Source organism: Gymnodraco acuticeps, unplaced genomic scaffold (assembly GCF_902827175.1).
Source record: "Gymnodraco acuticeps unplaced genomic scaffold, fGymAcu1.1, whole genome shotgun sequence".
Classification (NCBI taxonomy): domain Eukaryota; kingdom Metazoa; phylum Chordata; class Actinopteri; order Perciformes; family Bathydraconidae; genus Gymnodraco; species Gymnodraco acuticeps.
Genome location: NW_022992284.1, coordinates 1,963,470 through 1,979,944, shown reverse-complemented (window position 1 = coordinate 1,979,944; position 16,475 = coordinate 1,963,470). Strand labels below are relative to the sequence as shown.

General features: G+C 42.9%; 1 protein-coding gene across 1 annotated transcript in view; it reads right to left on the bottom strand.

Moving 5' to 3' along the window:
* LOC117540678 (sterile alpha motif domain-containing protein 10-like) overlaps nucleotides 1-16,475 on the bottom strand; it is a 59,559-nt gene that overhangs the window by 7,808 nt on the left and 35,276 nt on the right. The window contains exon 4 of the mRNA XM_034207449.1: nucleotides 4,629-4,769. Within this exon, the coding sequence (XP_034063340.1) occupies nucleotides 4,629-4,769 (141 nt within the window). The remainder of the gene's footprint in view (nucleotides 1-4,628; nucleotides 4,770-16,475) is intronic.

Genomic DNA, 16,475 nt, shown 5'->3' with positions numbered 1-16,475 from the left:
AAGTACGTCAGTGGCAGCCATGTTAAGTGCCGTTCTAATTCTCTAAATGAAAGGAAAGGAGGTTTCAAACTTCCTTTATAACCTCCTTTAGCTTAGGAACCACTGGACCTCCCTAACCGAAAGGAGAGGAGAAAATGCTGGCCCACAATGCATTGCAGCCGCAGCATTTGCCATCACAACAGTCGGCCGTTCACGGAAACAACCGATTATGACCGAGAAATTATATCATGAACATTACGGTGCTTATTAAGCATTTTAAAACGTATGTGGTAAGTTGCCAAAGTGCTTTGTTCTGAACGTTCATCAGTATTATAATCAAAAAGAGAAATATGAACATTAGTTTTTACTGAAATGATCAAATAAAGTCAACATTTCACAGTCTTTACTGAGCTGTGTGGAGTTTGTTCAACTTTTAAAAGATGTTTGAATGGTGATAGACACAGTGATAGATGTTAAGGACTAACGTTTATAATAAATACATTTGTATTGATTTTAAGATATTTTCATAGTTCATACAATCATACGTATTGGGATCATTTGTATTAATGTGGACCGGAGGGAGAGGGTGACGAGCATAAGTTTCACTTTCCTTTTTTATTTCAATTCCAACTTTGGTCATGAAGAATATGTTTCTCTGTTGTCCACGTTCATAAAGCAAAGCAACAGCATCAGAGCACGATGCAGAGTCTCTAGATGAGTTTACAGTAGTCCCTCGTTCTTATTGAACATCCATGTTGTAGTCCGCTGTATAGAAAACTGTAGTTTCCATAGTTTCCCCACAGCAGCAGACGCACATTCATGACGTCCGCTGGCGCATCATAAACACGTCGGATAGTGAAAGTGCATTCGGATTCTCTAAAGTACCGCGGTCTCTTCTCCTAAATCCTTTTGAATGTTCCTATCCACTATCCCTTAACCCCGTGACGTTTCACTCAGAGGTCAAGGAATAGGAGATAGGGTTAGAATTTAGGAGCTGATTTTTGGATTATCGGAACGCAACCAAGGTCCTATGGACCGGAAGTAGATGGCCGTGACTTCGCCTATCTATTAAAATCCTCTCTCATGTGTTTTAGTTCACTTTTCTATCATTTGTTCTTATCATTTTGTATTTTATTGAGTTAGAGAGACATCAGGAGAGCTCACACTGCTTGTAAAGGTTTAAGAAATCACAGAAAAGAGCTTTTGCAAAGCTCCCCGAGTCTTGCAAGGGTCGTGATGAATCGTGCCATCACGGCTCAGATCAGAGACAAACACACATCACATTCAATCTTATTTGTATTTTCATCTTCCTTTCAACAGTTATTGTGGGATCAATATTTAATCTTTGGTAAATCCATTGCAGATGAATCAGACCTGACAGGCAGTATGACACAAGGCTCCACTAAATCACACCAGAATTGAAAATGTATTGGGAGAATCTTTCAGGGACAACAGCTGAAAGTGTGTGTTAGGTTACAGTTTGAACTGCTTTAGTTATTGTGCGAAGAGTGGCGTCTTGTTTCTCAGCTCCTCATCCCTCCACTTCACCATCACCATCGCTTCTCCAAACAGATCACTTACAATTTTCTTGTTGAAACATCATCTTTTCTAACAAAATCAGCACAATTATTGTTTCTTAATCTTACAGTCTCTCAACCACAGCAATGCTAGTAGCTCTGTGAAGCTACACAGTTTACATGCTCCATGTTTACCATGTTTACTCTCTCAGTTTAGCATACTAATGTTTTTAAGAAAGTAAACACAATTTGGCTAACTTTCTTTAGTTTTACAGATATGTTAGAAAACTAAATATTGGTCAAATGTAAACGCTGACCAGAGGATGGCGCTGTCACGACCATTCTCAAAGTTATTACAATTCATTGTGGTTCTGAGACATTTGAGTCAAATATCATGGGATGATAGCTAAGAAAAGTCAATGGAGCCCAAAAGCCAGTAGAGTTCATCCTCTGGGGACCATTAATGTCTGTTTAACAGTTTTAAGAAATCTATCAATAGTTGCTACGATTTTTCAGTCTGGACCAAAGTTGTAGTCAAACTCACATTTCCATCCCCAGAGCCACTTTGCAATTTGCCAAAATCATGCTGGGTTTAAGTTGTTTAAAGGTATCCTGATGCAGAGACGAGTAAGCCTGACGCTTGCATAAACTTTTCTGAAGTGTCAGTTGTCATGCTGTAGTAGATAATGACAGGACAGGTCATAATGTTTTTTTTTCATGTCCACACTCAGACTTTTATCCTCTCTGCCCTCACCCAACACCGTATCACCACCTCATCACACTCAGCAGTTAAAACAACCCCCATTATCACCGCTGCAGCTGCTTCACACCGTCCTTCTTTTATCACCTCTGAATACCCTCCAACCCTGTGAACCTCAGGTGTTTTATAAGGCCACCAAATTAGCTTGCCCTTATAGCTTAGAGTCAGAGCCTGGTGAACTGGCAAATTGCATTTGCATTGCTCTATTAATAGAAGTGTCCGACAACTTTTTAATTATTTCTCCTTACTAGTCAATTGCATTCCATCCCTCAATTTAATTCAGTTTGATTAAATTCAACATGCTTGATTGGCATGAATGCAATGGAAAGTTTGAGAGGAATGAGCAAATACGAAAGAGATTAGACAATAAATTAGCACTGAGGGAGTTCTGGTGATCCAATATTTAAACATTAAGTGACATATAAAACTGGTCAGGTACCTTTGCTGCATACCATCCCAATTTGTCCATCATTAAGTTTCTCTCACTTTCTTGTGAAACTTTGAGGCAGAAATGCTAAACGTTTATGCAAAATAGTCAGTTTCAACTGTGATTTTCAGCATCATCATTAGCTCAAAGAAAGGGTGATTTGTCTGTGGTCTTTGTTAATGTCGATTATAATTGAATAACAGCCCAATTAAGTTCTTCATATATTGGCTGTTCTTCTTGTATGACTGCTGATCTTATTCTGTAATTGCAATTGGAGATTCAAGTGGTTCTAATCAAAGGCCTTTGTAAATGTAAGAATCAATAACTTAACGTCCAGTATCTGTTTTTTGTTCATCATTCAGACAGATAAGGATTGTTCTTTGATTGCAGTAGTTATTTTCCTAAATTGTTCTATTACTATTTTATATCATGCTATTCAATGTCTTTGGATGGATTTATTATATTTCTAAATGTCAGCTCACAGTCAGAAGCCCATATCTATGACTTGCTAAGTCTCCATAGATCTCAGGTTTGTAGGACTAGTTTCTTATCTTTTAAATCGTATCTACCAATCTCCGTCTTCCTCACCCTCACTTCTCATTTTGCTGTGGGGTTGTGGAGCTCTCTCAAAATATCTGGCTCCATACACTGTTGATGTTGTCACTACAAAACACGTTCAGGTCCCAAAGGTGGGTCATGGATAGATTAAAATGGGCATCAAACCAAGAGTTCTTTATATCATTTCTGTCAAGCTTTTATCTCCACGCAGACTGTGGAGAGAAAGAAACTGTAGCAGCACGAGCAACATGAATGATCAGAAAATGAGATGTGAGCATGACAGATTGCAAAGACCACTTCATTTACTTGTTTGAATGAAGCCGGTGATTGTAAGAGCCCTCACATTATCAGTTCATAATAAACAGTTGGTGGCATAAACACGTCATTGCACTGCATTTAATAATACTTCTATTTATGTCAAGACAGATTGCACAATTTGGAGAACATTTGTAAGTACTTGTTCTCATTTAATTATTTTTGCAGAAAATGTTCTGCACTCCATGGTGCCCCATGAATAAGAAGAGAGCAGACAAAACCTCCAGACGTTATTGTTTGAAAACTGAATTACTGACGTACATTGGAAACCACTAAAGCATAAAGCATGCTGCACATCCCTTCCTTCAAGACATGAGCTCATGATGCTGCTGCTGATAAAAGGTCATGATCATGAAGATTATTGTCCCCAAGTAATAAGGGAGTAAAAAAAGCTGGAAGTCAAAGAGCATTTGACACAAATGATGAAAAAACATGACACTTTATTTTACATCAAATTATTAAATATGACTTAATAAGTGTTTAATACCATTGAAAAGTCAATACAATTTTTACTTATAGTAGACTTCTCCCAAAGATAACCCCTATGTATCTATCCAGGAACCTTTGGTTGACCTTTCATTGCAAAACTGAATGATTTAAACTTTGGAAATCCAGCACGAGAGGAAGGAGATTGTATGGAAATGTAACTTTGATGAGTTGCCTAGCCATGAATGAACATAGACAACAATCACCAACAACAAGCACAACGACAGCTGAAACAGGTTTGCAAGAAGGCAACTGCTGAATCAAGGTCAGTGGTGATTGACTGAGCCATTTATTGATGGCTGGATAATAAAAGTGTTTACCAAAGCCATCGTTCAGCGGCAAGGCAGCAAATCAAGAGTTCAATAAAGCCCCACGCAGCCACAAACAATTGCACTTCCATGTCCAACTCCACGTATGTCACGGTAGGAGCGCGTGGTCTCAGACTCCCTCCACCCAATTTAGCCAAATTGCTCTCTACTTTCCTTCTTTCCCTGTGCACATATACACTCACAGAAACATTGACACACACACACACACACACACACACACACACACACACACACACACACACCATCTTGTTACTTACTTCTACTAAGGATCTGCAGATTGCGGACCTCTTCTCTGACCTGCAGCTGGAGGACTTGTTGGAGGACCTCCTGCCTCAGCGTCTCCTGGACGATTCCCATCCTCTCTAGCTTTTCCCCGTTCAAACGAAGCAACGCCCGTCCTGCAAGAGGAGAACAACATCAAGTTCCTCCTCTTACTTCATAAAATAGGCATCTTTACATGCAATCTAATACATTGTTATACAGCATAAATAATACTATAAGAGCATGGTAATACAATTTAGCATGTATATTTGTCATTAAGAACATTTCATAAGATATACTTTTTCAGAAGACATAAAACAGCAGTAGGCAAACTTTCAAGTGCGCCATAGACTGGATACAGAAATATATATTAACTAATAAATCTATATGTATACTAATACATTGGTCAAATTGAGATAACTCAACTTTATCCTGAAGATCTATGTGTGTGCTACCGTTTACCTTTGGATTCAATGTTAGGATTCAATTACCTTACAGTTGCATTCAAGATAGACTAAACTCCCTGGTGTTATAAGCAACCCGGTATCACGGCAAGACGTGAACATGTGACGATTTACCATGCTGGGAGACGTGAACATGTCACGGTTTCGTCCCCTTCAAACGTGACAGCTACACGGTATTGTTAACCCATGTTAACCAGTGGAGAAATAACCGGAAATACCAAGCAAATGCTACCCCGACGTAATGATTTATTTGTTCATAGTCACACTCGATTACAGCGATGTTCTTGTTGCCCCAGCTGGTCGACATCTCTTTTAGCATAAACAAAGGCTACATTAATGTATTAAATCGATGTTAATCCATGCGTGTGGATGTGGAATTAACGGACGTGACGTTGTGCGATTGAGTTGCCAAGCAACAGCTTCGGTTCATGTTAATTTACAAACTATTCAACTACAACTGTAGTTATATTTAAAAACATGTTAGAAGGCCTCACGAAATACTTTAATGCACATTCAAATGTAAATGTGAAGGAATGTGTGTATAACAAAATACATCGGTCATTAAACGAAACCGGAAACAGACGTAGGCAAGATCCTCAGCTCGATGATTGGATGGTTATCCGCAATGCATGCTGGGATTTGGTGTTTATGTGATGTGAAATCTGAAAACGTTTTTTAAAAATACAATAATACTTTATTCCGAGTGTGCTTGCTTTGCTCTTTGAAAGTCATCACATAACGGCATTGTAATACACGGTTCGGCTGCATTAAATATTACATATCTGCCGTAATTCTCTATTTATAGAGCCCTGCTGAGAAGACTTCTAGACAAACAGGAGAACTGCCGCCAAAACTGAAAACGTGACGTGGATCATCATGGGGGGGGGGGGTTAAGACGCACAGGCTGCAGTGGAGACGCTGCGCACAGCTGATTGACAGCTGGAACACAAACCACCACATAAAAACATAAACATGAATTGACTCCACTCCGCAGGGATCCCCCCCCCCCCCAAAAAAAAGAGGTTTCTATGAATCCCACCCACCCTCAAGCATTTTTCAGGGAATGGTTCTAGGACTGGTACCAATAAATGGAGCAAGTTTCATGAATGTGACACTTTTATTTTGTAAGCATAGCGTATATATAATAATATGCTGACAAAGACTATGTAACATTTGTTAACATATATTTTGATTATTAGATGACAACTATGTAAAATTAAACAATACATTTGAAAGCACGTTTATACAAACAGGACGTAACAATAATGATAAAAAAAAGATTAAAAAAAACAAAAACTGAAAAGGAAGTGACGAATGAATTTTGCCACCTCAAATACGGAGCGAAAAGTTAAACCAGAAGAATCAAGACTATGAGCTACCACTAAACAACTCACAGTCTGAAAATTACCATTAATAAAAACCCTGAATGTTTACTTTTCGTTTTAAACATCGCTTTAAGGTGTAAACGTGTCATTTAGAGGTATAAACTTGTCATTTAGAAATGCGCGTTCCCGTGACAAGAGGGGCATTTCATGACGGGGGGGCATAATGTGACACAACACCGGTACGCAGTGTTTTATGAATCGGAAACTGTCTGTGCGTATTTATTTGCTTTGTCCTACGTAAGCAACCTTCCCACGTGAATCCTACGCAAGGCTTTATAAATGAGGCCCCTGGTCTGCTGGATCTTAACTACAGAGTTTGGAAGTTAACCCTGAGGACACACACACATTTAACATATTACCCAAAGTAAACAGATTATACAATCAAGCTACACTCACACAAATACAAAGGCAATATGCAAAACTTAGACAATGTGGTACAAGCGTGCGCTCACACACACACACACACCAACACATCCTCACTCCCAGGTCGGCCTATGTTGACGTTATGTCAAGTCCCCTGTCGGCTTTTTCCAACGCAAGGGGGGGGCCTTAGCGTCCATTTTCAACGCAAGGGGGGGGCCCTTAGCGTCCATTTTCAGCTTTCCGGGATGTTCATATGCTTCTATGGACGCTCATGGAAGCACGGCGTTCGTTTGTGTCGACTGCCCTTAAAGGCAATGTGAGCGTCCATTCTCATTGGATAACGGAGAATTGTACACCCGGAAGTAAGTATTCCCCTTACTGTTGATTGATTTTACAGTGATATCTGCACTACTCATCGACTAAAAAACACCAGATTATCCTTGTTAATTACACAACATTGATTGGTTTAAATTGTGTGCAATGCTTTTGTATTTTTCCCCTTCGATTCGGAGAAACAAATGTTTTTTCGGAGTAAAGGATGGCAGAAGACACTACACTACCCAGAATCCCCAGCTATCGTTTGGACTACACCATGTGCTCTGTTTGACAAACCCCGTGATAGTCCTCAAGCTCTGTGATTGGAGAGTGTGCTCCGAGGGTTACGCCGAGCCTCGAACAGCACTTGAAATGGGATGGAACCACGCACTGTCCAAAACTGGATTTGAACGGGTCCACCGCGTCCCCCCTCCCCCACCCTGTCCCCAGAACTACAAATGCTGGCTATTCTGTTTCGCAACATGTTCTGTATCTATGGCACGTCTCTACTGGGAGTTGTAGTTTTAAAAGACGTTTTCGTATTTCCCATAATAAGAAGTTGCCAGTATTAAACTGTGTACATCCCTGGAGGTTTAGGGGATAGGAAACACTCACATTTAAAACATATAATTAATAAATGGGTGAAAATTGCTTGTGCCCATAATGGGCAGCATTAATATATATATACACACATGCCAGCTATGGTCAGAAGAGCTTTATTTAACAGCTGGTCTTATGTTTGTGACCCCTGTTGTTAATTGATAACATTACATTACATTACATTAATTGATAAGCCTGAAACATGCACTTGTTAAGGTTCAGAGGCACATTTTGCAAATATGGTAGCCATCGATCAGCTTAAGATAAGATATACTTTATTGATCTCAAGTTGAAACATTTGCGTTACATCAGCATGTGTAACAGTTAAATATGCAGTGGTGTTTATTTGTAAATCATTTAGTATAATCACACAAATTCTGTGTTTTATATTCAACAATTCTGTGTTCTTTATTTATTGATTGTTCAATACCTGACAAGGTCGGAGATGAAATATCTACATACATCTTATAAGAGTATAATACATTATGTATAATATCAGTTAAAATAAGTGCTTCAACATAGTTAACATTGCTGGAGGTACGCACAAATATTGATAGATGTCTTGTAATGCACTATTGAGGAACCTGCGACCCAAGTTTTTCATTCAATGCATAACTACACCATAGTTGTGTAGGCCTATATGATATGTCAATAAACCTTAGAAAATCTTGAAATCTTGAAAGGGATGTGCAAAATAGTCATTATATACAGTCTTTAATGAACTATTAGTAGAGAATAACGAGTAATTAATATACTTTATAGGGATCCTATTAATATCTAATGATAAAAATAATGAAATTCAATAACATGCTTTAACCACTAGGTGTCCCTTTATATCAGGTGTGCACCTTTATGGTGTAAATACAGCCTATCTACCAATTGGATCAAATATAAAAGTCAGCCGAATTAGTGTTGATACTGCAAGGAGACGTATTGTGTGAAAAGAAATGTAAGATGTTGTTTAATGGCTGATATATTTATGATCCACGTCACGTTTTCAGTTCCTCATGTTTGTCTAGAAGTCTTCTCATCAGGGCTCTATAAATACAGAACTACGGCATGTAATATGTAATGCAGCCGAACCGTGTATTACAATGCCGTTATGTGATGACTTCCAACGAGAAAGGCAAGCACACTCGGAATAAAGTATTATTGTATTTTTTTTCCAATGTTTTCGGTCTGTTTCCGTTATTTGTTAATGACGATGTGCTGTGAGATGTGAGACTGGAATTGCACAGGGGAAAATAACGTAGGCTATCTTTAGATGCGGATTTTGTTAAACTAATATGTTTTCGCTGTGGACCAACACTATACATTGACGGGGAAGGGGGTAGCAATAAAGATAACACCATTAAACAGTTACACAACATAACAGAAATAATATCGATAGCAGCGTCCCTAGCAACCACCTTGGTAACAATGAAAACGTTATGGACGCAATTTCCTGAAGTAATCTTCGTAATAACTAGCAAACTAAAGATCATGTACATCCACTGCACACATAATCTGAAATAACAACTCATATTTCTCGCATCAAATGACATCAAAACGCATTTTAATGGCCAAACTAACTTTAAAATAGGCATTTTCCATCGAGAATAAAACGAAGTTCGGCCATGTTTTTTTTTTCTTCAGGGAGAAATTTGAAGATCACGTGACGTCAAACAGAGCACATGGTGTAGTCCAAACGATAGCTGAGGATTCTGGGTAGTGTAGTGTCTTCTGCCATCCTTTACTCCGAAAACATATTTGTTTCTCCGAATCGAAGGGGAAAAATACAAAAGCATTGCACACAATTTAAACCAATCAATGTTGTGTAATTAACAAGGATAATCTGGTGTTTTTTAGTCGATGAGTAGTGCAGATATCACTGTAAAATCAATCGACAGTAAGGGGAATACTTACTTCCGGGTGTACAATTCTCCGTTATCCAATGAGAATGGACGCTCACATTGCCTTTAAGGGCAGCCGACACAAACGCATGCCGTGCTTCCATGAGCGTCTATAGAAGCATATGGACATCCCGGAAAGCTGAAAATGGACGCTAAGGGCCCTCCCCTTGCGTTGAAAATGGACGCTAAGGCCCCCCCCCTTGCGTTGGAAAAAGCCGACAGGGGACTTGACATAACGTCAACATAGGCCGACCTGGGAGTGAGGATGTGTTGCACACACACACACACACGCACACACAATGGGTAAGGGAGCTGTGTCCTTCACCGGTGCAGACAGAAGAGGAATCCATCATACCTGCAGTGGCTCTGTACCATGCCCAAATCATAATTAGACTCATTACTCATGCAGCTCACTCTCCATATCATTCCATACATTCCTATTTCCTTCCAGAAGACATCCCTACATGCTCTGTATCTCTCTCTCCATTTCTCTACAGTATGTTCTAATATCATGCACATAGTAAAAAGTGTATTTTTCAGCGTCTCGCTTTATCACATACATACACAAACTCAAAATGTAGATAATTGGACACAATAACTATGTTTGTTGTTCCTTCACTCATCAACAACTAATGAGCACATCTGTCTTAGTATTGCAAGAGAGAGAATAATGAAACAGAGCATAACATAGGAATACCAGGGAGACGTACATTAAAAGAGAATAGAGTCCTATGCCCTGGCATCAAATGTATATATATATATATACAGTATATACACTGTATACATATATATACTATATATTTCCTTAACAGTCAGGTTTCATAACAACAGGCCCAAGGGTGAAGGGGATTTATGTGTGTAATAGTGTGATAGACGAAGGCAGGTCTGTTGTGATCCTCAGTGGACCCAGCATGGGCTAAGTGCCTCTCAAACCATTGGTAAAAACTAATGTAACATGCCCCAAGTTGTAGTGTTCACATCATCATGACCTCAGCAACATAGGGTAGAGTAAAATCACTTCATCAGTCCTTTGCCCATGTTCCCTAAAACTGTATACCACTGTATTCTAACAGAAGAAGGATAAGGGGTTTGTGAAACAGTTTTAGAATTGTAGCACTCGATTGACTGGCTGTGCATATTTTCGTACAGTTAGTAGTTTAGTCAGTGTACTATGACTTTTGTTCATGTGGCATGTATTCTTTTGAATCAGTGCAGTGGTTAGTGGTGTCTTGCTTATACAAATTGAGGAGGCAGTTGTCAGCAAGACATCCTAAAGAGTCTCAAAACTCTTCAGTATCAAGACCTCCTCTTTTAATCATAATAACTGTATATTAATGTTTTACGACCAACATGTTTTTGGATTGCGCCCTCAGGCACTTGCATAAAGGACTTTTCGAAGTCTCTGGCAGAATTTCAGTTCTGGTACGTCCCTGGGTGAGGGGACATGGGAAGCTCTTCATCTGGCACTTCTGTTGATGTCTACCGGCCCCCTAACAGTTGCATATTCTACAACTGGAACTCATTACTGGACTTCTAGTCAGTATTCCCATGTTTTCATACATTTGACTCATCTGCTGACCCATGCACTCCCACAAGTAAAACTGCAGCTCTCAAGTGAAATAGGTTTTAGTTTAAAAAATGCATCATATGCAAGTTTTAAACATTTAGAAAGTTAAGTATTGAATTACATTTCTTATAGATGCTAGTTATCAGGACGGCTAGTGTTTGTATAAGTATATTTTAATTGTTAAACAGTCATTTATTTTATTAAACAAGCTTTATTCAGGTTAAGTGATTGATACTGTGATGGAAACTTCTGGAGCAATGGAGATGAAACTCAGAAAGACACAGCAGATATATTATATTATATTATATATTATATATTATATTATGAAGTCAACAGCCGGAGAATTGACCAGACATGTTGACACATCGGTTGCCAAACCAATTCTGAAGATCTCTACCCCAGACCCATGTGTTTAGCTGGTCCTGAGAGAATAATCAACATTGTGCATAACAAGAAAAAACAGGCAAAGCACTAAAATACCTCTAATAGCTGACGCCAACAGGCAGGAACAGGGAGACAAAACACAGAGAGCACAGCAGCCAAGGTTGCTGTGCTCAATGTGTCCCGATCTGTCTTTATGGTGTTTTGTCTTGTCTTGTTTCATGTTTTATTTTGAAAGGTCTTCACCTCCTGTCTTGCCTGTTTCTGTCTGCGTTGTGTCTTGTTTGGATTTGTCTGTGGTTCCCTGTCGTTAGTTTCCCTGGTGTGTCTGATTACCCGATTGTGTTCACCTGTGGCCCCTGTGTTTTCTTCTCCCTCCTCACCTGTGTCTTGTTTGTGTGATTAGTCTTGTGTGTATTTAAGTTCTGGTTTTTCTGTCTGTCTTTGTCGGTTCGTCTTTTCTCATGACTAGTTCGTCGGTGAGTGGTCTGTTTTGTCTTTGTTGTTCACCTAGCCTTGAAATAAAGGAATTTGCACTTTAATCTGCATTTGGGTCCTACCTGCTTCACACACCGTGACAGTACGAACCGACCACATTATGGACCCAGCAGACTCAGCCCTTTTGATGCGACAGGCGGAAAGTCTTGGATACTCTCTGGAGTACATTGTTTATACATGGAAAGGCGCCTCATCTAGACGGGGTAGAGAGGCTGCGTTGAAGGAGGCACGTCAGGAGGTTGCTCGCAAGCCCTGGCTCTGGAGCTTGTTGCCTGAGTGGCTTAGGGTTTTCTCACGTAGCCCTGAGTACCAGGCTTCATGTTCTGACCCTTTCCTGGGGTCTGGTCTGGCGTTTGGAGGTCCACGAAGCCTCCAAAAGACTCCTAAAGGACGAAAGGCCACGGTTCCAGCGCCAGTTCCGGCTCCAGTGCCGGACCCAGCAGCCATGGTTCCGTGATCCAGTACCACCCCACACAGACATGGATCCGTGTTCCGGTTCCTTGCCCAGCAACCATGGTTCCGGCTCCAGTGCCGGCCCCAGCAGCCATGTTTCCGGCTCCAAAACCGGCCCACACAGCCATGATCCAGGCTTCAGCTCCGGACCTTACAGCCATGTTTCCGGCTCCAGAACTGGATCTTACAACCGTGGTCCCTGCACCAGAGCTGGCCCATACAGTCATGGTCCCGAGTCCAGCACCTCGTCTCCTGCTGGCTCCCCAGCCGACGCCAGCTCCCCGAGTCTTGTCGGCGTACCGGCCGACTCCAGCACCTCGTCTCCTGTTGGCTCTCCAGCCAACACCAGCTCCCCGAGTCTTGTCGGCGTACCGGCCGACTCCAGCACCTCGTCTCCTGCTGGCTCCCCAGACGACGCCAGCTCCCCGTGTCCTGTCGGCGTACCGACCGACACAAGTTGCCTCTCAAGTCCCCCCTCGAGTTCCTACCCGAGTCCCCTCTCCAGTTCCTACCCGAGTCCCCTCTCGGGTCCCCTCTCGGGTCCCCTCTCCAGTTCCCTCTCCAGTCCCCTCTCGAGTCCCCTCTCAAGTCCCTTCTCGAGTCCCCTCTCAAGTCTCCTCTCCAGTTCCCTCTCCAGTTCCCTCTCAGGTCCCCTCTCGAGTCCCCTCTCGAGTCCCCTCTCTAGTCACCTCTCAAGTACCTACCCGAGTCCCCTCTTGAGTTCCCTCTCGAGTTCCCTCTCGAGTTCCCTCTCGAGTTCCCTCCTTTAGTCCCTCCTCTAGTCCCTCCTTTAGTCCCCTCTCTAGTCCCTCCTCTAGTTCCCCTCGCGAGTCCCCTCTCGAGTTCCCTTCTCTAGTCCCTCCTCTAGTCCCCTCTCGAGTCCCCTCTCTAGTTCCCCTCTCGAGTCCCCTCTCGAGTTCCCCCTTGGTTCCCCTCTCGAGTCACATCTCAAGTCCCTACCCAATGTCCTGGTCCGTTGGAGGTTCCGCTGGGGGTCCTGCCAACTCCATGTCCTGTCCCGTTGGAGGCCCCGTCGACTACTCCTCTGCCGGGGGTCCTACCAATCGTATGTCTGTCCCGTTGGAGGTCCCGCCGTCTACTCTCCTGCCGGGGGTCCTGCCAGCTCCTTGTCCTGTCTCGTTGGAGGTCCCGCCAACTACTCTCCTGCCGGGGGTCCTGCCAACCCTTTGTCCTGTGCCGTTGGAGGCCCCGCCGACTACTCTCCTGCCGGGGGTCCTGCCAACCCTTTGTCCTGTCCCGTTGGAGGTCCCGCCGTCTACTCTCCTGCCGGGGGTCCTGCCAACCCTTTGTCCTGTCTCGTTGGAGGTCCCGCCGTCTACTCTCCTGCCGGGGGTCCTGCCAACCCCTTGTCCTGTTCCATTGGAGGCCCCGCCATCCTCTGTCTCGCTGGGGGTCCTGCCAATCCCGTGTCCTGGTTCTCTTCCGTGGGGGATCCTGCTGAGGCCTGTCCCACCAGCTCCGGTTCCTGTCCGGCGGACACCGGGTCCTGCCCGGCCTCCGGAGCTCTCTGGTCTTCGCCCTCGAGCCCGGCCCCCTGAGAGCCGCGGTCTTCGCCCTCGATCCCGGCCCTCTGTGAGCCGTGGTCTTCACCCTCGATCCCGGCCCCCTGAGAGCCGCGGTCTTCGCCCTCGATCCCGGCCCTCTGTGAGCCGTGGTCTTCGCCCGCGATCCCGGCCCCCTGACTCTTCCTGCCGCTGCCCTCGTCCTCGAGCCCGGCCCCCTGACTCTTCCTGCCGCTGCCTTCGCCCTCATGCTCGGCCGCCCAAGTCCCCCACCTTAGACTCTGCCTTGCCCCCGGGCCGTCCGCCCGAATCCCCCTTTTTGAACTCTGGCTTGCCCCCGGGCCGTCCGCCCGAGATCCCTTCCTGGTCCTCTGCTGTGCCTCTGGGCGGTCAGCTCAGTCCCGTCCTCCTGACCCCCTCCACCCACCCTGGTGGCCTAGTGAATAACCACCTAGCCTTGAAATAAAGGAATTTGCACTTTAATCTGCATTTGGGTCCTACCTGCTTCACACACCGTGACACAATGAGGTCATTACAAACTGATAAACTGGGTCAAAGTTATGGGCCTATAAATATTTCCCCAACAAATACCTTGTAGTATGAGGACAGACTACTGACAATTATATCAGAAGGTACAGTAGCAGTAATTATGTTTTACTACTGAAACGTTTACCCTTGAGCTGTGATATATAGCTCTCACTGGACCTATAGGCCAGCTAATTGAGGACAGATCTGTCAGCCAGTACTTGCGTTTCAACCAGATGGACCGGAACAATGCAGACAATAGCTGCCTCTACAGTGTGTAAGTCTCCACTGTCTGGGAGACTAAGCCATGACAAACGTGTGTGTGTGTGTGTGTGTGTGTGTGTGTGTGTGTGTGTGTGTGTGTGTGTGTGTGTGTGTGTGTGTGTGTGTGTGTGTGTGTGTGTGTGTGTGTGTGTGTGTGTGTGTGTGTGTGTGTGTGTGTGTGTGTGTGTGTGTGTGTGTGTGTGTGTGTGTGTGTGTGTGTGTGTGTGTGTGTGTGTGTGTGTGTAAAAAAAAAAAAAGGCTGATTATTTCCCTCTCCTCAGAGTCCAGTGGCTCTCTGGTTCCGGCACATGAAGTGGAACAACCCATTTTGTGTGAGCACAACTATCTTGGGGAAACAACAACAATCATTTTCCATTTATTTTGGGCCCAGTTACAGTTATTTTTTACACACACACTTGCACACTCATCAACCTCTTTAACCCATGTCTCCAACAGCCCTCTGGTGTGTGTTTGCCAACATCAGTCCCAGTGTGTTCCAAAAAAAAACAGCGTCCTTGGTCTGTGTGTGTGTGTGTGTACAAATTAGACAAAGCAGATAAATGGAGCTCAAATCAATTCCCCTCAGACAGACTTAAAGCAATTCCTAATAATTGCCTGCAGATAGGGAAAGCAGTGCTGTCACAGGGAGAAAAGAGACACAAAAACAAAAGCTGTTTCAATGGAGATCGCTTTTCTCAATTTGGCTTCAAAATTAATTGCTCATCAACAACGTCTGTGGGCAAGTGGGAAACAGGTCTCCTTGGCTATAGGACAATAATGACACTTAAGCCCGCCCAAAAAGCTATTTGAAAGGTAGGGAGGAAGGTAACGACTTCCTTATAAAATAATACCCTTTGGATTAATCGTTTGATAGCAGAGAAATTCAGCCCATGCTGTCCCTAAAGGCCTTTACTATATGACATCCTTACCAAGGTAAGTGTCTAGCCCATAGCCACCTTTGTCCACTTAAACTTTTAACCTATATGTTGAATTTTACCTTAGGTCTACATTCTATCGGCATCATCTGTAACTCTCACATGATAAAAACATTGTGACCTGCATCTGCTTATATTATCATGATAATGAAAAATAGATTACTGCATGGTGTAAATTCATGCAGCTGGAATGTAATGCAATCTGAAAGACCACATTTTGAGGTCTTCTAGCCTGCTTCATGATCTCAGTATGTAAATGCAATCTAGCTGAAGCCATGGGGAAGTACATGAACATGAGGTTAGGACAACAGGTGACAGTTTAGTGACTGTCTGATACCTGAAGTCTTCGAACCTGCTGACCTACAGTGCTTTTGCCATGTCTCATCATAGTAAGAATATTGACTGAATGCACAAAACACAATCACCTGGCCTGTTGTGGATGCAAAGTCAGCTGTCATTGTCTGGTAATGTATCACATTATTGATACAGGGTGAAAATATGGCCTCTGTCACTAAAGTACCTTCACTGCCAGGCATAACATGTTTATAGTCTGCCTACTGTATATTAAGTGTTATCTTACGCATTACTTCTCGGCCACAATTGCTAGCACTGCTATAAGCAAATCTAAAAGGTGTGGTTGAGAAACAGTATCAAGATCTTTTAATTAAAGCAACTTCT